General features: G+C 52.2%; 1 protein-coding gene across 1 annotated transcript in view; it reads right to left on the bottom strand.

Annotated features, from left to right (window-relative positions):
- Positions 1–3,663: 3,663 nt before the first annotated feature.
- Positions 3,664–23,869, bottom strand: part of SLC6A6 (solute carrier family 6 member 6) — a 91,718-nt gene continuing 71,512 nt past the window's right edge. Inside the window, 6 exon segments of the mRNA XM_078351719.1 lie at positions 3,664–8,160; positions 11,014–11,184; positions 14,735–14,835; positions 15,359–15,461; positions 16,582–16,719; positions 21,479–21,591. Coding sequence (XP_078207845.1) covers positions 8,020–8,160; positions 11,014–11,184; positions 14,735–14,835; positions 15,359–15,461; positions 16,582–16,719; positions 21,479–21,591 — 767 coding nt within the window. The 3' untranslated portion in view covers positions 3,664–8,019.

Raw genomic sequence — 23,869 nt, 5'->3', positions numbered from 1 at the left:
GAGTAATGGGATAGAGGGAGTAATGGGATAGAGGGAGTAATGGGATAGAGGGAGTAATGGGATAGAGGGAGTAATGGGACAGAGGGAGTAATGGGATAGAGGGAGTAATGGGGTAGAGGGAGTAATGGGATAGAGGGAGTAATGGGACAGAGGGAGTAATGGGACAGAGGGAGTAATGGGACAGAGGGAGTAATGGGGTAGAGGGAGTAATGGGATAGAGGGAGTAATGGGATAGAGGGAGTAATGGGACAGAGGGAGTAATGGGATAGAGGGAGTAATGGGGTAGAGGGAGTAATGGGATAGAGGGAGTAATGGGACAGAGGGAGTAATGGGACAGAGGGAGTAATGGGGTAGAGGGAGTAATGGGATAGAGGGAGTAATGGGATAGAGGGAGTAATGGGATAGAGGGAGTAATGGGATAGAGGGAGTAATGGGACAGAGGGAGTAATGGGATAGAGGGAGTAATGGGGTAGAGGGAGTAATGGGGTAGAGGGAGTAATGGGGTAGAGGGAGTAATGGGATAGAGGGAGTAATGGGGTAGAGGGAGTAATGGGATAGAGGGAGTAATGGGACAGAGGGAGTAATGGGACAGAGGGAGTAATGGGACAGAGGGAGTAATGGGATAGAGGGAGTAATGGGATAGAGGGAGTAATGGGGTAGAGGGAGTAATGGGACAGAGGGAGTAATGGGGTAGAGGGAGTAATGGGATAGAGGGAGTAATGGGACAGAGGGAGTAATGGGACAGAGGGAGTAATGGGATAGAGGGAGTAATGGGGTAGAGGGAGTAATGGGATAGAGGGAGTAATGGGATAGAGGGAGTAATGGGATAGAGGGAGTAATGGGGTAGAGGGAGTAATGGGGTAGAGGGAGTAATGGGATAGAGGGAGTAATGGGGTAGAGGGAGTAATGGGACAGAGGGAGTAATGGGATAGAGGGAGTAATGGGGTAGAGGGAGTAATGGGACAGAGGGAGTAATGGGACAGAGGGAGTAATGGGACAGAGGGAGTAATGGGATAGAGGGAGTAATGGGATAGAGGGAGTAATGGGGTAGAGGGAGTAATGGGATAGAGGGAGTAATGGGACAGAGGGAGTAATGGGATAGAGGGAGTAATGGGGTAGAGGGAGTAATGGGATAGAGGGAGTAATGGGACAGAGGGAGTAATGGGATAGAGGGAGTAATGGGGTAGAGGGAGTAATGGGATAGAGGGAGTAATGGGACAGAGGGAGTAATGGGACAGAGGGAGTAATGGGGTAGAGGGAGTAATGGGATAGAGGGAGTAATGGGATAGAGGGAGTAATGGGATAGAGGGAGTAATGGGGTAGAGGGAGTAATGGGATAGAGGGAGTAATGGGATAGAGGGAGTAATGGGACAGAGGGAGTAATGGGACAGAGGGAGTAATGGGGTAGAGGGAGTAATGGGGTAGAGGGAGTAATGGGGTAGAGGGAGTAATGGGATAGAGGGAGTAATGGGATAGAGGGAGTAATGGGACAGAGGGAGTAATGGGGTAGAGGGAGTAATGGGGTAGAGGGAGTAATGGGGTAGAGGGAGTAATGGGACAGAGGGAGTAATGGGACAGAGGGAGTAATGGGGTAGAGGGAGTAATGGGGTAGAGGGAGTAATGGGGTAGAGGGAGTAATGGGGTAGAGGGAGTAATGGGGTAGAGGGAGTAATGGGACAGAGGGAGTAATGGGACAGAGGGAGTAATGGGGTAGAGGGAGTAATGGGGTAGAGGGAGTAATGGGACAGAGGGAGTAATGGGACAGAGGGAGTAATGGGACAGAGGGAGTAATGGGGTAGAGGGAGTAATGGGGTAGAGGGAGTAATGGGATAGAGGGAGTAATGGGATAGAGGGAGTAATGGGGTAGAGGGAGTAATGGGGTAGAGGGAGTAATGGGATAGAGGGAGTAATGGGATAGAGGGAGTAATGGGGTAGAGGGAGTAATGGGGTAGAGGGAGTAATGGGACAGAGGGAGTAATGGGATAGAGGGAGTAATGGGGTAGAGGGAGTAATGGGGTAGAGGGAGTAATGGGATAGAGGGAGTAATGGGGTAGAGGGAGTAATGGGATAGAGGGAGTAATGGGGTAGAGGGAGTAATGGGATAGAGGGAGTAATGGGATAGAGGGACCAGGAGGAGGCGGGGGGCTTTAGCTTAGAGTGTTAGTAGGGGTTTCTCTCATGAGACAACATTTGCAATGAAACCTGAAGGCAGGAGCCAGCCTCCTTGGAGACCTGGAGGAAGCCGGCACAGCCAGCTGTGCAAAGGCCCTGAGGTAGGAATGAGTTTGGCGGTTTCAAGGAAGAGAAGGCCTGGGAGGGGAATGGGGTGGAGACTAGGTTAGAGGTAGCAGGGAGTGGTCTAGAAGGCATGGGTAGGGGGAATGGATTTGACTCTCTGTGCAGCAGAAGACCAGAGGCAGACGGTGGTGCCTGCGTGTGGAGTCTCTTTAGCCCAGGGTGGGAAGGTAGTGGCAGGAGGCTGGCCTGGGGTCCAGCTGCTGCCCTGGAGTGTTCAGAGGGTGTCTAGGGCAGGTGAACTGTAAGGCCTGGGACCCAGAGGCCCCACTGGGTCAGGCCCCACTGCGGGGGATGGGGGGCACAGTTCTGTGATCAGAGGAAGAGCTTCTTCCCAGGAAGTGAGTATCTTATCTTGAGAGCAGTACAGGCAGGGAAAGGCCGAGGTAGGCAGCAGGTACTGCTCTGAGTGCTTGGTAAGAACTTGCTGGATCCTCCCAGCAGCCTTTGGAGGTGGGCTCTATTCTTGTCCCCTCATGACAGATGAGGAAACAGGCACAGAGAGTTTGAGTAAGTTGCCAAAGGCCACACAGGTAGCAAGGGATGGAACCAGGGCTTGAACACAAGCCACATGGCCAGGACACATAGAGAGGGAGGGAGGGAGGCAGAGGCTGTCACAAAGAGCCAGAAAATGGGGGTAGGTGGTGTTCTATTCAGCGTTGTCTATAAATGAGTTACTGAGAATTTTGACTGGTTAGTTGGGCAAAGGACCTGACTGATTCCCGACTTTGTCCAACCCAAAGGGTAGGGGAGGCTGTGGGCAGGAAGGCTGCCCCAAACAGACCAGTTCTGAGGCCAGAGAGCCCCTAACTGGGTGTTAATGAGTGACTGCACCTGGTGGTGGGGGAGTGGGAGAAGGGCAATCAGGTTAGCTCCTCATTACCTTTCCCCTACCCGGCCACCCTTCCACTTCCTGCACTTCCAGGAGGGCAGCCCAAGGCTAAAAAGGAGAGACTGACAGCAGCAGCAGGTGAGCACCTAAGGCTAAGAGCATCCCCTCCAATCATCCTGATGGCCTTGGTGGGGACAACGGTTTGTTCCAGATGGGGAGATTGAGGCTCGGGTGACTGCTGCCAGATCTCCCAGCTGTACAGAGCTGGGCACATAGCAGGTAGAATCAGTCAGAGCAGACCACGAGCTCGTGGGCCTGGGTGCGAATCCAGGATCTTTCATGGACTAGCCTTGTGCCCCTGAGCAAGCAAGCTGCTTCCTCTGTGAGACTCTGTGTTGGAGCCTCTAACCTGGGATAATGCCTACCTTTGAGGAGCATCCTGGGGATTGGATGGGAAGCCCTTTGTAAAACGTAAAGCGTTTGCCAAACATGGCGGGGGACAATGCCTCACCAGAACACAACCCTCACACATGTTGGATTTTAAAAAGGAAGTGTTTATTTTCATGTTATAAGGTGATTACAAACTCCTCTAAAAAAAGCAAAGATGAATTTAAAATATCGATATACATATTTATCTAAAAAGCAAAAGAGAAAAAAACCCTGCAAAATACAGGGAATCGTATCATAAAACATTTATACACAAACGCTTGTATACTGCAAGACTGAACTACACACCACGGATCTTGTTCAAATACAAATGTTCCTCCTCAGAAGAGTCTCTTGTTGGTTGATTTTCTTTTTATAAAAGTTTAAAATACCTTAAAAATATTTTGAAGTTTAAAAAAAATGTCCTGATGAGCCAGACATATATCTGGAAGGAGGCAAGACCCACGTTCTCAGCTTTCTCTTGTGCTAAATACAGAGTCACAGTTGCTAGGGATTGGAAGATTAACTGGGTTAAAAAAAAATGATGCCAACATCTCAATTTGAAGCCAAATATATAACAGGATGCTCCATCCCTCAGAGAACACGTCAGAACATGTCTGTAGTGACATCCACAAGACAACAATGAAAAACTGCTTCCTATTAAAACAATACATATTCTGAGGGTCAGGGAGAGAAGGAAAGGGGAAGGCTGCCCCTGGTTTCTGGACTGCCCACCTCTACAAGTTTTGCTCTCTGGGTTTGTTTTGTTTAGTCTCGTGGTTTTGTACTTCAACTTTGCACACAGAGGTATTTACCACATCTACACAGACAGCCTGGCCTGGGACCTCAGGCCACCGTGAAGGATTTTCTCCTGGGTCCTTTCTTGGCTTGTGTCTGAGTCTCGGGTGTTGGTGGGGGGGCGGGGAGCAGTAAGGTGCCTCTGCCTTTAGATTGGCTGCCCAGAGCATTTCCCCAGGGAGAGGGGCTGTGCTGGGAGATGCTGGCTGGGCGGGGGATCATTGGGTGACAGTACCCGGGTGATACAAGAATGCCCTGAGCTGGGCTGGGGGGACATGCTCTGCTCCTGCCTTGTGCTTTCCCACTGTCTTTGGGGGTGTGCTGGGTGCCTGGGGGCAGTGAAGGAGCTGCACATGGCCCAAGAGGTTATGCTGTCCTGGAAGGAGAGCATCCAAGGCCACTTCCTGCTGCCTGAGAACTCCCTGCAGAGACTTGGGGTCATTCTGGAGCCAGGGTGACTTCATCTAAATCCTGCCTAAGGATCTGGCCCACCTCTGGCTTCTCTGCATCTCAGTTCCCTCTTGCACAAACAGCTCAATTGCAATCTCACCGAGGGCTGCTGGGAGGAAGGGTGCACCCGTGCAGGGCTGGGGTGTGTGGGTACTTGCCACCTCTACCTGAGGCCAGAGTCACCCAGCTCACCAAGCCACAGCATGGGTCCTGCTGTTCTTCGAGGATGGTGGGAGTGTAGGTGCTGCTGCTCCCCTCATCCCTGAACATGGTGGGCAGGGCATTTCCTTTTTCATAAAGGCTTGTCCTTGGTTGTCAGGAAGACCTTGAAGATGTTGCTTGATGTAGCCCTGGTCTTACCCTCACTACTCCCTGCACCTACCTCGGAGAACCTGCCGCTAGAGGTGCTTCAAGAAAGTCCAGCTCCATTCCTGTGTCACAGTGCCTCCCTGGGCCTTAGTTTCCTCATTTACAACAAGGGCATTGGGTTAGGGAACCCTGGAGGCCCTTCTCTCCCTGACAGTCAGGAATCTCCACTGTGGCCCTAGCATGGCCCATCTCAACACAGCATCTCCCATTTCTTCATCTTAAAAAGTTGCTTCAAACAACCCCCTCACTTCCTTTCCAGATCTGGCTGGCTGGGCTATGTGCAGGCACAAGCATTTCTGACCCATCCCAAGCAGAAAGCAGGTGAAGGACTTTGCCCATTCTCTATAGACAAGTGGACCAGAGTCATGAGCTCTCATGGAGTTTCATTTATACGGAGACATAAAGGTTAAGCATTATTACACAGGTACTCGCAGAGCTACGCTCTGCACACAGAGCCAGGGCTGGGTGAGAGGGCTGCGATTGGAGACAGGTGCCTCGGGGGAGGGTTGAGGAACAGCTTGGGGAAGGTGGCCGGCCTTCCTTCCAGGCGGGGCCTGGGGACTTGGTCTGCATATGTCTTTGGTCTAGAATTTGGTCTGGGAATCTTATAAGAAGAGGCCTTCCTCAGGCCATGTCCAGAATGTTGCAATTTGCCTACCAACCCAAAATACTGTGGCCTTTCACCCGGGGAGGAGCCCCTGCTGGGGAGACAGAGCATGAAATGACCACAAATGCCCAGGTAGCCACTGTGTGCCAAGCCCCCTCTTCCCCACGTGCCACCTGCCCTCAATCATTGACAGTGGTTAGTTTACTAAAGTTATATAAGACAAAGGAAAATAGGTCACAATGCTACTCCATAAAATCAGGGAAAAACAGTAAAATCAAAGCAGACGATACAGCAACCATAAATACATACAAAAATAAGAACAGGTTAGAATCGGGGAGAATTTGGAATAGGACTGGGTGTTGTTTGGCAGAGTAGATAGCTTTGGAAACAGTGAAATGTGTATGCTTGCCAAAGACGGGGTTCAGAATTGCCCCTTGGGAGGGGGGCATCAAAGGCTTACTCCTCCCGAATTTAAAAAGGGGGTTTCCAGGGTTCCAAGAGCCCCTGCTGTGAAAACTCTCCAGTCTGCACCCCTCGAGGCAGTCACTGCCTTTGTGCGTGATCATGCTTCGGTTCCATTTAGACTGAGCTTGGAAGTGACTGTTCAAATGGCACAGTTTAGGTCCAAATAGGGGCTGGGTGGGGTGTGTCCGCCCATGGGATTTGAAAGGTGTAGTACCTTCTCTCCTGGTTCAGAGACAACCTCTGCTCTATATAAGGGCCCTGGTCAAGCCAGTTCTGTGGGGGCCAGGACCCTGACAATCCCAACCTTCTAGAAAACTCTCCTTGGCCTTCTGTTTTGGGTTCCCATGTGGTGCATGTCTGACACCAGCTATTGCAGGGGTTTTGAAGTGAAGAGCCTAGGTCAGCACCATGGGCTGCCCTTGTTCTGAACTTGGAGCACTTCCCCCAGTGGAGGATCCAGACTCGAAAGCTGTTCTTGGGGTGCTTTGCTAGGTGCCAGGGCAGCCCAGGGTGGCATCTTGAATGAGGGCTTGGCAGGAGTCTCCCAGGCTCTGGGAGATGAGCACAGAGCTGAGGGTGGGAAGATGAGGAAAGAAAGCACCCCTCCCCTACACCGGGCCCATCTGCTCACCTGGCGCCCACATCCTTTGGTCCACTCACCTCCCCACTGCTCTCCTCATCCCTCAACAGGTGTGTCATGCTTCATTACTGCAGGCAACTTTAAGAGATGCTGAGATGTTGCTTGGGGCATGACCAGAACCTGCTATGACCCCGTTCAAACACAACAGACTCATCTGAGCCCTGAGACACCAGCTCCTGCCAGGAGGACCACTGGTCCTTCTCTGCCTCCAATGCCCCAGGAAGGACTGTGGCCGCCCCCCGTGCCTTGGCCACCTCTTTCGAGGTCAAGTTGTCAGCCCCATTCCCACCAGTCTTCTTGCATCTCTAGCTGCTCCCTCTCTGGTCAATGGTTCTGACAGTCTATTGACTATCCACCTACCATCTCAAAATTGAAAGTGGGATTTTGCATCTGCTGCAAGTTTCTACTGCTCTTAGAATGAGACTCTGCTATAGGGCCTCCTCATTCAGCTTCAGCCAGTCTCTATCATGTGAAGGGCTGGTTCATTCGTTTGGCATCTTCCTTCTTCGCTAAGCCAAGATTCATGAGGTATCTCCTCACCACCCTCCTTTCTCCTTCCCTCTGGGTCTGCCAGCTAGTGGATCTGCTGGCCTGCTACTTCTTCCATCTGAACCAGGATTTGGAAGGTACACCACCTTAAGATGGGTCTGGAGTCCCAGGAAAATTCTATCCTGCGTTTGCTGGACAGAACTTTCTGCCAGCTACACAGCACCGAAGAATTGCTTTTGAAAATGAGATCTATTGCTGGCAAGAAGATCGATTCAAGTGGTAAAAGTATATCACAATCTCTACGTGTATATATACTTATATGTAAAAAAAAATACAAAGAAAAATTTACCAAATTCCCATAAAATACATCTAATTCAGTATGAAAGCTCTGCCTCTCCACGGACATTTTCCCGTGGGTTTTCTTTTTGTACAAAATATCCCCCAAATCAAAACAAAATACACACATGCACGATACACACACACACACACACACACCCCCACACATACATACACACAATGACATTTTCTGTGACAATTACAAAAAAAAAAAATCCTAGTGCAAATATAAAGCTCTGTAAACCTGGTCCTATGAGAATCTAATGTTAGTAAACAGCAGGAAAGCGGCCGGCCCCGTCGACCCAAGAGAGCTCACATCATGGTCTCCACAATGATGTGTGTTGGTTTCATGAGAGTGCCGTTCATGATGGTGCGAGAGCTGTAGGGCGTGGCTCCCTCGCGCTCCACAGCCCAGCGGTTGGGTTCCCTTGGTGTCAGCAGGTACTTGACTCTCTGGAAGAAGGAAGACAGGCGTGGGGAGGAAAAGTCAGGTGGCCTGCTCTCCCCTTTGCCGGGGCCATCTGCCTCCTCCTGAACTGGCTGATGTGCTGTGTGGTGTTTGGCAAACTCACACCTTCTCTGGATCTCCTGTTTTTGTCCTTTTTGGAAATAATGGAATTGAACTAAGGTGCTCCTAAAGTTCTGCTAGGCCCTGACTCAAGGCAGAATTCCTGTTGGTAATTTCCTTCCTTGGCCAACCCCTGCTTACATTCCTACAGGGACGGGGGACTCAACCTTCACGTGCTTTATTCTTCTATGGAACTGAAATATGCCTCCCTGTGATTCCCTCCCCGACTTCTCTGCCTTGTAAAGTGGCAGCTTAGTTCCTGTCCTGTGTATGCCCTGAGCTGGACACCTGTCTTAAGCCTCCATTGCTTCTACCTTCCCCGAGGAGAAGCTCCACACTCCTCAGCCTCCCATAAGCTACACTTCCCGCCTTCTTGCAGACACAGGTCTTCCCTAGTTCCCTGAAGGCACCCAGTCCTCCCAGGAGCGTTTCTGTCTTAAGGCCTTGGAGAACCTCTCTTGCATTTGAGCTGCCCTTCCAAGGAAGAGGAGCTGCATGGGAATTCTAGATTACTCCTGAGCAGGGTGGGTTTTGTCCTCATAGTCGGTTGAGGGTCCCTCTCCAAGGACACGCAGAAAATCCATGTCAGAACTGGGACTCAGATGTCCACCCCCAGCCTACCTTTTGCCAAGTGTTCACTCAGAGACTCGAATAGGCCAGCAGTTGCAAAAGAACAACAAAAAAAGCCCTCTTTCTAGGCATTTACATTCAACTTAGGTATATTATGAATATTTAAAAGCTGCTTTTATAAAAGCTGGGAATATAGGCATGGTAGTACGTGCCTATAGTCCCAGCTACTCAGGAGGCTGAGGCAAGAGGATCGCTTGAGCCCAGGAGTTTGAGGGTGGGATTGTGCCACTGTACTTCAGCCTGGGCAAAGGAGCAAGACCCTCTCTCTTTTTTTTTTAATCCAGTTTTCCATCTTTTCTTAAAAAGTTGCAAGATCTGGCAACTGTGGGCTCAGGTTCCCTCCTTTTAGCACCTTGTCCAGTTTGCTCCCAGCCCTACCCCGTGGCTTCCCTCACCTGAGCCACCTGGCAGCTCTCCCTCTATCACTTTGCCTCTCCATGTCCACACAATGCGCTGTGCATGGGAGGATGGAGGAGAGTCAAACCCCTAGGCAGCCACCTGGGGCTCTGCCTACGAAGGAGGGTCAGGCGCAGCTGGAGACATCCTGGGACAGAGGTCTGGGTTTGCCAGAACCTGGCTCAGAGAGAAGCTCATGGCTGGGAGGACACCTTGATGACTTGTGCAGGTGGGAGCCCCAGAGGGGCACACAGGAAAAGAGACAGATGGTGGCTCAGCTGCCTTCAGAGGGAGCTTTGGTGAAGTAAGATTGGCACACGAGGACAGGGTACCAGTGTGGGGTGGAGCCTGTCCTCACCCATTCCCCACCTCTTTCCCCATGCCAATCCCATTCCACCCAAACTTCTAAATGTGGGCTGGACCAATATTTTTAAATGAGGCTTTAAATGACACTAAGTTAGTGACCTGTTGGGTGTCCCCTGAACCAATGGTATGTAATCGCTGTGGGCACTGACCAATCAGAACCTTAGAGACCCTTGCTGTGCCCTAAGGAAGCCTCTGGTTTCTGGACAGTAAGGACATTCTGGAAATTCTGGTTGGGTTGGCCTGGAGTATTGAGGGGGCACCTGGAGGGCTCAGGACAATCACTGTTCCCTGTCTGTCCCCAGGCCCAGTGTTTCAGTCTGTTAACAGCTCACAAGGCCATTCAGCATTCTGGCTGAAGACCAGTTGTGGTCCTGCCCTCTATCCTTTGAAAAAAATAAAACGGGTCTAGAACTCCAGGAAAACCCCAGGGGCCTCCCCAGTTTCAAGGATTTCTTCCTGCCCCTGCTGGCTTCCTCAGTCTCCCCTCCCTCCCCCGCCACCAGCACCATCTCCAGGCCATTCCCCTGCCCAGGAGGAAATAGGACCCAGCCCATGGGGGGGAGCCAGGACCCCAGGACATCCTGGCTCCAGATTTATAACAATGACAATAAAAACGGAGAATAACAATAAAAACAGCCCAGAACAAAACAGTGCACTCTTGGAGCCAGCCCAAGCTCAAAAGGTTAAGGGAGATTCCGAGAAAAGAATTTCTTGGAAAGAGCCAGGGCTTTGCCAGGGCCTGGTATCTCCAGAGCTGTTGAAGGAATTTCTGAGAGGAGGCTGGAGGTAGGTGGGGCCAGGGGAGGCTCTGGCAGGCATGGGGGCAGAGGTCTGGCTGCCGCCACAGATCCAGAGAAGACCCCAGCAGGGGCTGGGATGATCCTAAGTTTGGTTCCACAATAAGAGAAGGCATCTGGGTGGGGCTCAGGCTTCTTCCCCAGGCTCCTGGCTTCGGTTCATCGTTTCAGGAACATGGCCCCACTGGTCCCAAGATAAAGCCCCAGCTCTTAGCTTGGCATCCAAAGCTACGGTCACCTCTCCAGCCTCACTGCCCATGCCCACCCTGCCAACACCAGGAACACCCTTCCCTCCCACATTCTCTACCTGGCAAGTTCCTCCTTGCCCACAGCCCTGCTCCCGTCTCTGTAAAGCCTCTCCCAGAGAACTGCACTTGCTTCCCGTCTTCCCACAATGCATTCTCCTGCCCACGAGCTGATCCACTGGGCAGGTGAGGGAACTGGCTCACAGAGGGCTGGTAACTTGCCTGAGGTCACGCAGAAAAGCGACAACAGCCACCTTTGGCCTCGTTTCTCCCAACTCCCCTAGCGCTGGGCCCAAGCACTCACCACGAGAAATGGCCCCTCGGTCTGACAGAGGCGGATGATGATAACCAAGGGAACACAGAGCATGGAGGAAAGGGCCAGGCTCCAGCCCAGCCCAATGGCCCAGTTGGGGTACACGTATGTTTTGTTGTAGGTCAGGGGTACGTACTTGACGAGAGAGAAGATGAAACATCCCTGCGGAGAGACGGGGTGGTCAGGAGAGGGGTCCTGAGCGTTGTAGAGTCGGGGCTTCTGGGACCAGAATGGGCCTCAACCCGAGGGAAGGGTTTCTCTCCTTGAGAAAGGACTGGCTCAGGCCTCACACCCTCTCTGCTACCATAAGGATCGACCCCAATGCAGAGTAAGCCACTTCCCTGCTCAAAACCCTTCTGTGGCTCCCAGCAACAGCAGATGGAGCCCAAACTCCTCAGTGTGGCTGGCAGCATCAGCAGGAGTTGTGCCCCTTCCTCCCTCATTTACCCCAGCTCTCCCTCCATGCCCACACTCCAGCCATCCCAAAGAATTCCTTCTAGCTCCTCCGCCACTGGCCTCTGGGCCTCAGCACAGGCTATTTCCTCTGCCTGGCCCTCTTTCCCCCTCATCTTGTTCTCATCCTAACTTCGCTCCACTGGGCCTGCCTTACTTGCCCAGGCACCCCCCAGACCTCGCCTCCTCTCCTCTGGGCACACGTGTTCTGCCAGGCTGTGAGTCTGACAGTAGGCAGGTGTGCATCTTGTCCCGTTTAATACCCGGTGTAGCTCCAGGTACATATAGCAGGAGCACAGTAAGTGCTAGCAATATAGATGAAAGTGTTTCTTCCCCTACTGCCGCCCCCCATCTCTATCTCTGTGCCACCTCCATCTCTGCCTCTGAGCCACCTCTATCTCTGCCTCTGAGCTGCCCTCCATCTCTGTCTCTGAGCTGCCTCATCTCTGTCTCTGAGCCGCCTCCATCTCTGTCTCTGAGCTGCCTCCATCTTGGTCTCCCTCCATCTCTGTCTCTGAGCCGCCTCCATCTCTGTCTCCCTCCATCTCTGTCTCTGAGCCGCCTCCATCTCTGTCTCTGAGCCAGCCTCCATCTCTATCTCTGTCTCCCTCCATCTCTGTCTCTGAGCCACCCTCCATCTCTGTCTCTGAGCCGCCCTCCATCTCTGTCTCTGAGCCGCCCTCCATCTGTCTCTGAGTCGCCTCCATCTCTGTCTCTGAGCCGCCCTCCATCTCCGTCTCTGAGCCGCCCTCCATCTCCGTCTCTGAGCTGCCCTCCATCTCTGTCTCTGAGCCGCCTTCATCTCTGTCTCTGAGCCACCTCCATCTCTGTCTCTGAGCTACCCTCCATCTCTATCTCTGTGCCACCTCCAGCTCTGTCTCTGAGCCACCCTCCATCTCTATCTGTCTCCCTCCATCTCTGTCTCTGAGCCGCCTCCATCTCTGTCTCTGAGCCGCCCTCCATCTGTCTCTGAGCCGCCTTCATCTCTGTCTCTGAGCCACCTCCATCTCTGTCTCTGAGCTACCCTCCATCTCTATCTCTGTGCCACCTCCAGCTCTGTCTCTGAGCCACCCTCCATCTCTATCTCTGTCTCCCTCCATCTCTGTCTCTGAGCCGCCTCCATCTCTGTCTCTGAGCTGCCTCCATCTCGGTCTCCCTCCATCTCTGTCTCTGAGCCGCCTCCATCTCCGTCTCCCTCCATCTCTGTCTCTCAGCCGCCTCCATCTCTGTCTCTGAGCCACCCTCCATCTCTATCTGTCTCCCTCCATCTCTGTCTCTGAGCCACCTTCCATCTCTATCTCTGTCTCCCTCCATCTCTGTCTCTGAGCCGCCCTCCATCTCTGTCTCTGAGCTGCCCTCCATCTCTGTCTCTGAGCCGCCCTCCATTTCTGTCTCTGAGCCGCCTCCATCTCTGTCTCTGAGCCACCACCATCTCTATCTCTAAGCTGCCCTCCATCTCCATCTCTGAGCTGCAGGCAGCAGGGTGACCCCGACCCAGGGCCCAGGGGCTTGGGCAACTGGGCCTTGCCCTGTTCAGTGTCCACAGCCAGCCCTGGGTCCCTGCTTATGGCCAGTGGCCATCAGCATGCATGAGTGGTGGGGTAGGGTCAGCCCTGCACCTCCAAAGGGAGCAAAGCCCACCTTTCCCCATGAGAAGAGCATCTAAGGGTGGCTGGGGGCTCCTGGGGCTTCTGCTTCTAGCCAGAATGACAGCGTCTCTGAGGAGGGCCCAGGGTGGCTTTGGACTGGTCCACAATGTGAAAATGGCCTAACTCTTCAACACCTCATAACTGCGATTTGAAAGGAAAACACGTCTTTCTAAAGCAGAGTCGGCGATGGGGCGAGGAAGAGCACTAGCCTGCAGGCACCTTTTACTGGGCACCTGCTGCACACCTGGCCCCGCTGTTGTTCCTGACCCTATATGTAGGGCTGTGGCTCAGATGAGTGATTCCCAAGAGATGCTGCCCTGGGCCCTCCCAAGCAGGAGGAGTTTGCAGCCTGCTTGCCATTCCTCCCCATGACGGTGACCTCATCTTACCACCTGGGAATGCAGCCTGTCTGACATATCCAGCTCCTCAAACTGAGGGTCAGAGTGGTGAGAAGAGCTGCTCACAAGCAAACAACAAGCCAGGATGAGAACATGAGTGGGCCAACTAAACTCATCTCCAAAGATAAACCTGCCAACTCTTGTGGTTATTGGCTCTGACTGTTACTTATTTTTGTGGGGGAAAATCTGCACTTTGGAGGAAAAGGCCTCATGCATGTTAATTAACAGTAACAGTCTAAGGTTGTGAGCTGCCGTCGGGGGCCTACTTCACAGTCTCCTGGTATTACAAGTGGGGAAACTGAGGCCCACAGAGGGAAGTGACTTGCTCGATGTCATAGCATGAGTTAACAGTAACATCGACTTAGTCTGGCCTGACAGCAAGTCATGGAGGGGAGGGCCTATTTGTCCTCAGCACCTGGTTCCTAAATCCAAGGAATATTGGGCCATTTGTGCTCCCCAGAGTGGAGGTGAGGAAGGCAGGGTGGATGTTGTCTCCCTGCCTTATCACCCATTGGCAGTAAGTGCCTGTTTGCAAACCCTGATGGCTTTGCCATGGAGGAATTCCCATTCACTGGGACCTTGGAGTGGGACCATGAAGCAGACGGCACGGGTAGGTGCCAAGGCCAACTCCAACATGGTGGGCGAGAGCATCCTCATGGGAAGAACATGGCACACCAGTACCCTTGGGCTTGGATGAGTCCAAAGCTTCCCTATCCTTGGGAGAACCCAGGACTTCCCCTCTCTAAGCTACTACCCCCATCTCTCCATGGAAACACCCCATTTCCAATGGCTATGACCTCTCTACTAGACATCCCAAAGGCCCTTCTTCTTCCCCAGTGACCCAAACTGAGCTCATGAGCTCTGGAAGGATTTGGGGAAAGGATGTGCTTTTGATTCTGGATCCCCTGGATTTCTCAACATGCCCCAGATATACCCTCCTCTTTCAGGATGTCTTGGCTCGGCACAGGCTGACTCCTCTGCCAGGAATGCCCTTCTGTTTTCTTGTCCTGACAAACTCCTACTCACCCTTCAAAACTCAACTCAAGCTAACCTCCTGGAACAGCCTTCCTTGCCTCTCCCAGGCAGCGCTGAAGCTGGGTTTATTACAAGCCCGCACTGAAGAGATGCAGCATGAAAGATGGTTTAGCAGGTGAAAACGTCAAGTCCTGGGGAGAAGAGGCCACCAGCCAGAGTCACAGGAATGGAACTTACAACACAGAGAACTGGAGTGATCACAGCCCAGCTGTATTTCATCCAGGGCCCAGGCCGATAGCCGATCATGTCCTCAATACCATCATAAAGGTTATCACCACCTGCAAGAGACAGAGGACATGTGCTGACACAGCGTCCAAGGCCAGCATCAGCACAGCGGGGGCTCAGGGGCCATTGGGGGGGGTTCTCTGGGACCTGATCCAGGCCTCTGCATCTCCACACCATGGATACCCAAGAATGGCAGAAACAGACATTTACATGAAATTCAAATGTAACTCTGCATCTTTCATTTTTCCGGCAATCTTAGGCACACCCCAAACCCTAGGTGTGCAATCTTAGGCACAGCCCGAACCCAAACCCAAGGCCTCAAGAAGGTAAAAAGGGACCATTCTGGGGCCTGCACAACCAAGTTCCAAGTGTGTGAAAGCATCTAGTCACACCTCGCACCATTAGCACTAGGAGGTTCTTCAGTGTGGCTACAGTGAGATTATTTCTAGTCTAGGTAGGAGGGACTACTGCTCAACTCAAATTGAATTCCCATTAGTCTCCTCTGCTTCTGAAGCTTCTAAGTAGAGAAGCCCAAAGGAGAGCCTTGAGAAAGGACATGAAAACATCTGTACTCACCATATAACCAGGCAATAACAAAACATTCAAAGAATGCAACCCACAAAAGGCATACACCGCTAGCTGCATAGTAGTCAAAGAGCTGAAACACATACATGCCACCCTGTGAAGAAAAAAACCACACAAGGTCGATTTCCTACCTGGTCTCTGATTTCTTTCATATACAAAGATCTCTGGCATATCAATAAGATAAAAAACCCAAGCGAAAAATGGGCAAAGGCTATGATAACCAGATACATATATAAAAAGATGCTCAACTTCATGTTTCACAAGCGTAATTAAAAACACATACACAGATACATAAAAGCAAAATGACAGGTCCACAGGAACCTGCTTCCCAAGGAGATGTTTCACACCAAGTGCAGCCGACAGAGAAGACTCTAGGGACACAAGCTGCTCAGGGAGTGGCCCTGCAATCTGACTGCCGGGGTGGGGGTTCTTATAAACACCTCCAGAAAAACACTTTTCCTTCTGGTAAGGAAAAATGGTGACGTGAAGCACTGAATTGGGTTTTGAGAGGATTGTTAAATGGGAACCCAACCCTGGGGAATGGGAGGCGGGGGCATGCAGGAGAGAGCATGCCCTGGCCAATGCTGCGCTTCCACTCTTAGTACCGTCTTCATCTCCTCTGGCTTGTCTCTTGCTAGACACATCTTAGATGTTCCTGTTCCCTTCTGCTCTTTGCTTCCCTTGTCTGCATCTGAAATCACCCATCCTCCTGGCCCCTGCCCACCCTCTGAATAGTGTATGCTCCCCGCCATCAACCCACATCCCCCAGGCCTTGGCCCTGTGGCAGGTGACCTGGAAGGCGATACACCTCTACGTGGTGCTTTGGTATTTCCTGGGAGGCCTGAATTTACCCTTGAGAATGTCTCCACCTGCCCCTAGGCCTGAGAAGAGTACACAGACATGGGTGAATAGAGCTGTTGTGAAAATGGATTTCAGCTGAAGATCCTCTTCCCAGGCCTAGCAGGACAGAGGGCAGCAGGTGGCCACAGTGTTGCCACGGCAACCAACAAACTAATTGGGTAGTTTGGGTCAGCTGTGGGTTCCTGAGCCTCCTCATGCTGCCCCCAGTGTTGGCCCAAGCAGGACCCCTGAATTGTGTGGGTCTGGGAGATGAAGCCCCTGCCTGGCCCTCTCACTCAGCTGCTGCCTCCACTATGGCCTTGAGGAGGGCACTGGAGCGCCAAGCCTGAAACACAACTGAGAGAGCCACCTACCTCCGTCACCATCGTCAGCCCCAGCAGGTAGCTGATGCTACACACGAAGGCGATGAAGATTTCCCGACGATAACCCTTCCTTAGGAAGGATGGGTAAAGATCAACCAAGGATGTGATCTGTCCTTCGACTTCAACAAACTGAGGAGGGGAATAGAGAGCTGGTGAGTGGCCGACGTTCAGGACACCCTTGCCTGCTGCAAGGAGGGAAGGCCCCAGGCACATGCAATGCTGGACACAGGAGACGAGCATTGTGTCCAGAACTGGCCTGTGAGATCAAGTACAAGCGTGAGAGCCTGGCCTCCCTGGCTGTGCCTGGGCAGTCCCGCCTGCCACTCCTTGGAGCCAGATGCTACAACGTGCAGTTATCCACACCCACATTGGGTGTGGATATTTGGGACACCCAGCTCCCCAAATATTCCACATCTCTGCATCCTCGCTTAGGCTGTTTCTGCCACCAGAATGCCTTTCCTCACCCTCCGAAGCTCAGCTCAAGAACAACTGCACCTCTGAAGCCAGTGCTGACCCTGTGCTCTGGCACATCCAGGGGCATGAATGTGTTGCCATGACAACCTCCCTCGTTGATCTCCACCCTCTTAAAAGATAAGGGTGGTATCACACTCACTTTTGGGCCTTGAATGCTGAGCCCAGCCAGACACATTGGCTGCTCAGCAAATGTGATGAATGGATGGACCTTAGCACCAAATTGCTTGGCAGCTCAGGGGAAGTCTGAGCCTCAGTTTCCCCATCAGTGGAATGGCAGGCAGTTCAGGTCAGATTCACACAGTGGCTTTTAACCCTTTGGGGATCATGGGCCCATGAGAGGACTTTGCACGTGTGCACATGCTGTGTGTGTAATCACCTGCTGCCTGGGACTCCAGGACCCCATTCCTGGGCTCCCAAAGGTAAAGAAGCCGATTGGAAAAGGGCCCTCTGTAGGCAACATTGCAGGGGGATTCCCAGTCTTTCTAAACCTTTCCATCTCTGTGCCTAACCATTTATCTTGGGAGTCATTCCACATCATTATACAGAAAGCTGCCTCACTTTGTAATTGATTAAACTCTACCCTGTGGGTAGGCATTGCCATTGATCTATTGCCGAACGGATGGTCTACAGACTCGACTCTTCCTCTCCTCCTGTGTGAAGGCACCTGTGCACATGTGCCTGTAGCACAGCCTCAGAAGAGAAACATTGGGGTTAAAGAGCACATAGCAGCACTTTAAATTTGGATGGCTACACTCAAACGTCCCTGCCAGCCAACACACCCTCCAAGGCCTATCTGATTCCTTCAAAAGTTGAAGAGCTAATCCAACCTGGACCCAGCTGTTCTTTCATCTGAACGAGGCTTTCAGGAAGGATGTTTCCCCAGCATTCCTACCTGACAAATCTAACCCTTTCCTCTTTGGGACACATCGCAGGACAAGCCAGGGAAGGAACAAACAAGGAAAAATTCCTTGGGTGTGATGAAGGGGGCTGGAGAGATGAGACTGCCTCCAGGAATAAGGGAGAAGATGAGCAGGAGGCTCTTGAGAGGGACCCAAGGGAAGGGACTGCTTTTTTGACCTCTGACTGATGTGTCTGCTGAAGGGGTTTTGAACCTAAATAGCCACTGAATTACAGCAAACCTGCAGCTCAAATGCTAAGCTTCAAAAGGAGTTAAAAACAAAAGTTCTTCCCTTTTTCGAGATGGAGAAATTAAAGACAGGAGGGGCCAGTGTCGCTGTGAATCAGGGCCGAGAGCAGCACAAACCCCCAGTTCTCAGTTCTCGGCCCTTCTGAAGAACACCATGCTTCTCCACCAGCCTCTTCAGCCCACCCCCGCTCAACAGTTGTGCGACTGGCTTCTCCGAGCCTCACTTTCCTCTCTGTGAAATGGGAGTATCTTGCCCACTTGGCAGGGATGTTGAGAAAGATTTGAAATGATCAGAGTAAATTTGCAAGTGGAAGATAACTGTTAACCCACGTCAGCAGGCTGGGTGAGCTCCCTGGGTGCAGCAGGAGTGGCTTCCAACTCTCAATTCCTCTCGCAATTTGTTAAAAAACCATCTCCCAGCAGTGGCTCATACCTGTAATCCCAGCATTTTGGGAGGCTGAGGTGGGCAGCTCACCTGAGGTCAGGAGTTCAAGACCAGCCTGGCCAACATGGCAAAACACCATCTCTACTAAAAATATAAAAATTAGCCAGGCGTGGTGGCGTCCAGCTACTTGGGAGGCTAAGGCAGGAGAATCGCTTGAACCCAGAGGGTGGAGGTTGCAGTGAGCCAAGATCGTGCCACTGCACTCCAGCCAGTGCGACAGAGCAAGACTATCTCAAAAACAAAAAACTGTGTCCCTCTTGGGTAGCCTGGATGGCAACAGGCATCTGCCTCCAGGCTGACTTCTCTGCCCTGTCTCACCAAGAAACACACAGCAGTATGATGGTTCTTAGGCCAGACAGACTCCCACCATGGCAGGAACCCCTGATGAGCCAGGGTCATGCCCCCTGCACCCCTGCCCAGGACACAATGACATTAGCAGGAGGAGATCTTTTGGCTGTAGATCTCCGTACTTCTGACAAGAGGAAGTTATTTTGGGGGATTCAAGCGGAAAGCCAATGGGGACAAACTAGCAGATAAGAGACAGTTTCTGGGGACAGGCAGACCAGGCGTCAATCCCTTAACTAGCTGTGTGGAGCATTGGCTAAGTTCTTGGTCTCTCTAAGCCTCAGTTTCCTTGGCTATAAGAAGGGTAATACTAGTACCCAGGCATTGCAACACTGCAGCTTAAGGAACTCATGTACAAAAAGCCAGGCGCAGGGCCGGCAGGCAGGCAGACGGGAGTCAGTGTTAAATGGGGACAGAGGTTCCATTTGGGGGGAGGAAGTTCTGGAGATGGATGTTGGTGACAGCTGCACAATGTGTGAGGGTACTAACGCCACTGAGCTGTGCACTTAAACCTGGTCAAGATGGTAAATGTGTGTATTACCCCAAACACACACACATAGAAGAAGCCTGCCGTGAGGCCTGGTACCCAGTGAACACCTGTCAAGGTAGGGGGGAGGCTCTGATCCTGTCACAGTGCTGGCGGTGGGTGAGGCACACTGCTGGCATCTGTAAAACCTTCCCCATTTACCCAAGTTCACAAAGCAAATAGATGCAAAGGAGGAAGTCCAACCAGTGCCACCAGATTCCCATCCTGGGATATGGGGCCTGGGAGTCCAGTGACTTAGGTTCAGTTTCCACTCTTATCCTTGGCAGGTCATCTAACTGCTCTGAGCCTTGAGTTCCTTGCTCTGCAAAGCAGGAGGAGTGGCTGTGAGGGCCCACCACATTCTCTATGTGTGCCACTGGCAAGGGACCTCCCTGAGAGATGTGTGTCCTCTACCAGGCCCCACCTCCTGGAGAGAAAGTCTAATGAATGACCACCTCTATCTACTCAGGGAGCCGTTTCCAAAGCCTAAGTGGCCTATTTTGGGCCCATGAAGATGTCACGCCTTGTCATTTATTAACCTCTGTTTTTGTTTTTTTCTTTCACTTAGAGCTCTGGAAGAAGTTATAAAAGCCATTTGCTTGGGGCCTCCGAAGGGCAAACTCATTAACTAGGAATGATTAATGGAGTCCTCCTGCTTGTTTATTTAGCTCAAGTCCATCCACAACTGCAGGAGGATTTTGTTTTCTGTCTCCCTGGTGTTTTCATTCTGTCTTCTCCACTAATCCTGCCCCCTTCTCTGCCAAATCCCCCGCCCTGCTCTTGACCTTGCTGGCTGGCCGCCTCCTCTCTCCGGATTCACCCTCCTCTGCCTGACCTTCAGAGACTTCTCCTCTACCAGGTTCTGGGGACCCTCCTCGAACACTGGCTTTGAAGACTGTAGCCCGTGGGGAGGGGGACAGAGGGCTTTCCCACCTTGGCTGCAGGCTCCAACCTCTCAGGGAGTCTCAGTTGTTCAAAAGCTTCCCAAGAGTCATTCAGACCCCCAGACCCCGACTACACTATCTTCACCCTACCTGCTTCTCAGCAGCCCACCTGCATGGTGCTGTCTTCGAGACTCCTGCTAGCCTGAGCGCACGCCCCGCCTGCTCCACATGCCATTGATTCCCCACTCCTGGAGTCATGTCTGTGCTCTGAACAGACTGTCGTTTCAACAAGACCCTGTCAAAAGTACACCTATTTCCAGGAAAAGGGGCCCAGGAGCTCAAGTGAATTGTCCTCCGAGCGCCACTGACTGCACCAGGCACGGGCTGCTCTACAGTCAGATGCAGCACTCAGTGGCTCTCACTGGCATTCCCTGGCCATGAGTCACCTTCTAGTGGAGGCCCAAGCCCTGGAGGGGTGGGATGTGGGGTTCAGAAGTGCAGGAAAGAGCTCAGTGGAGATAAGAGTCCTGCCTTGGGAGGACAGAAGCCAGGACAGCCAGAGGTCAGGGTGGGTCTGTGCAAGGCTCCCTGCCTGTGCCATTTATAAAGCTCGGGAGGGGCCAGAGCTTAGCCCCTCGCACGCTCCGGGGAACACAGAATCCCAAGTCTGGCATAGGCTTCTCCTGAGCACTTGCAACTGATTACCATGGTCCAGATAATGACCAGCTCACACAGAAATGTCAGTCCCTTGTCTGACTCGCCCATCTGCCACGTCCTCCTGCACCCCGCCGGACACTCCATTGGAGCGCATCATGACTTACTGAGTCACAACCTCCAATTCCTCATTTGTGGCTTGACTAACCACACACCCTGGTTGTTCCTGTCCCCTTGCTGGGGACCCCTGAGCCTTTTCTACTCCTGGGGCCTTGGAGGAACCCTCGCAGCTGAAGCACCGGAAGTCTGACTAAAGGGGGTTGACCACCTCTCAGACAGAATTAGGAGGCTGTCCCAGAGTCAGGTTCCCACAGGGGCAGTTGCCCAAGGGCCATCCCAGGACTTATACGCACCTGGCTATCCAGTCCAAGCAAGAGAAGCATAATAAAAAAAAGAATGGACCAAAACGTGGGCAGCGGCATCATTGTCACAGCTTTTGGGTAGGCAATGAAGGCCAGGCCAGGACCTAGAAAGGAGAGAAAAAGGGGAGGGGCACAGGGGAGGAGACATCAGCCACCAAGCCACTGGGAACCCCAGGCTCACACAGAGACACTCAGAATCAAATGCAGCGGGGAGTCAGGTCTGAACTCTGGCCTGGAGAAAGAGACCAGGCCTGTCTCGCTTTTGGGTGGGACACGCTGGGGCTCAGGTGGGGCCCGGTTTTAGCATCTGTCTCCTACGCAGCACACACAGCCTCCTCACAAACCAGCATCCATCAGGGTGCGGTTATTTGGGGTAGGATGCAGATGGAGCCCAGGGTTCAGTCTGCAGGGACACAGGAAAGGGAGGATCCCTCCACCCCAAAGCAAAGCCATCATGTCGACAGCCTTTGCTGGGAAGAGGTGGGGGAGCGTGGTGGTGACCTGACCACCCACAGTCTCCTTTGCAAAGGGAAGGTTTCTATTTTTGAGTTAATGGCTAAAACACCGTTGGAGTGGAAAGAAAAACCAATACAAAACCATGCCCTTATGCCCAACAGGGGGCATGTCTCTTCAGGGGTGCATCTCCAGGGCCCTCCCTGGCAAGGTCAGAACCCACAAGGTCAAGGTTAGGCCAACCAGGGCCCAGAGCTGAGGAAACGTGGGCGCAGGGGCAGGGGCAGGGCTCCAGGCCTGCAAGCCCTGGGGCCTGCTTCCAAATCTTCCTCCCCCAGTTTCCTTTTTGAATCACCCCATACTCTCTCAGGGCCTCAGTGTCCCCACCTGAAAAGTGAGGGACAGGTGGCCGTAAATGACTCACAAAGAGACTTCCTTCGTTCAGATTTTCAGAGGTGGGTGTCACGTCCCTAGAAACAGGGTCTGGGTCTCAAAAGAGGGGATCTGGACAGAACCTGAGGTAGTGCTGGGGAGATGGGAGCTCTGTCAGCTGAGGGGTGCCTCTGATGGGAGACGTTCCGGAGACAGAAAGAAATGTCTCCTCCTATTCCCAGCCTGCCTGAAAGCGGATGCCAGCACAAAGAATTAAGTTGTTAACTGAGACCTGTGGGTCCGAGAAGCGAGGGCAGCAAAAGATAAAGTAAAATCTACAACTTAAAAAAAAAAAAAAAAAAAAGTCAAGAAGCGGGAAACAAAACAGGCCAGAGCAGAAGCTGTTCAGCAGGGATTAGAAACCAGATGAATGGCTCAAGAATGAAAAACAAAAAGCAAAACCCAGCTTTACAATAAATTCAAACCAGAAACCACATTATACGGTGTTAACACCCCTCAGTGTAGCAGGGAAGGTTGTGTGCTTTTACAATCCAGAGAAAACCCGACCAAAATACATCCTTGGGCAGCGACAGGGTGGTTGGTCACTAAGATGCTGGAAAACCCCCCAGGAGTGGGGGTTTACCAAGACCAAAACTGCTCAGAACATGCCCAAAGGAACCAGGGCCAGGTTCAGAAAAATACGGCCCCCGGGACCTGGTGAGATGGCTTTGGAATCAAAGTTGAAGTTGGAGTCAAAAGCCGCAGCGTTTCCACCCAAGCTGGGGCCCCGCAGGCCCCCCCCAGTGCATCAGCACTGGCCCTGACTGGTCCACACTGAAAGAGAAATCGAGTCCAGCCAGCTGCGAGACAGATGCAAAATGGGCCCCCCCACCCCGACCCCCACCCGCCAGGGACGTTGTGAAGATTCTCAATTCGCTCGTTTCTGTATTTCAGTTTTGCCTTTCTCAAGCCAGCCTCCAGGAGAGGGTCTGAGTGTCTTTCTCTAGACATGCATGGTGAACTCAAGAGAGAGAAGTCCAGGAGACATAACCCAGCCACTCCGAGAACCTCTAGATGTCTCTCTGCTAGCAGACAGTGTGCCATGCTACGTCTTGTTTGCACTCCGTTAGGCTAAATAATTATCTCGTTCAAATGCACTTCGCTCAATATGGTGCTTGTTAAAAGCTTATTAGAGAAATAATCACCCTTGATGTGCCGGCTGTTCAGACATCACCGTGGGGAATAAATGACAAGGTGTTTGAAGTGGATGGGAGGAAGAAACAACTTAGATTGACAATATGTGTGTCTATGAAAGTACCTCGTTGTCCATGGAGGAAGATCTACTGTATGTGTCTATCTGTATTGCCCACTGCCAAATTCACTCCATACTCCTGGAGATTCCCACTCAATTGCAATTGGTTTGCAAGCCCTCAGCTGAAAGCAAGCCATCTGCAGAGGAGGTAGAAATCGTCCCTGGCTCCCCCCTCGCCACTGTAACTGCCAAACTCCCAAAGGGGTGTGGGGACTTCTGGAGTTACATTCTGTGTTCTCAGTCTC

This window comes from Callithrix jacchus, chromosome 15 (genome assembly GCF_049354715.1).
Source record: "Callithrix jacchus isolate 240 chromosome 15, calJac240_pri, whole genome shotgun sequence".
Taxonomy (NCBI): domain Eukaryota; kingdom Metazoa; phylum Chordata; class Mammalia; order Primates; family Cebidae; genus Callithrix; species Callithrix jacchus.
This window is presented reverse-complemented; position numbering and strand designations above follow the sequence as displayed.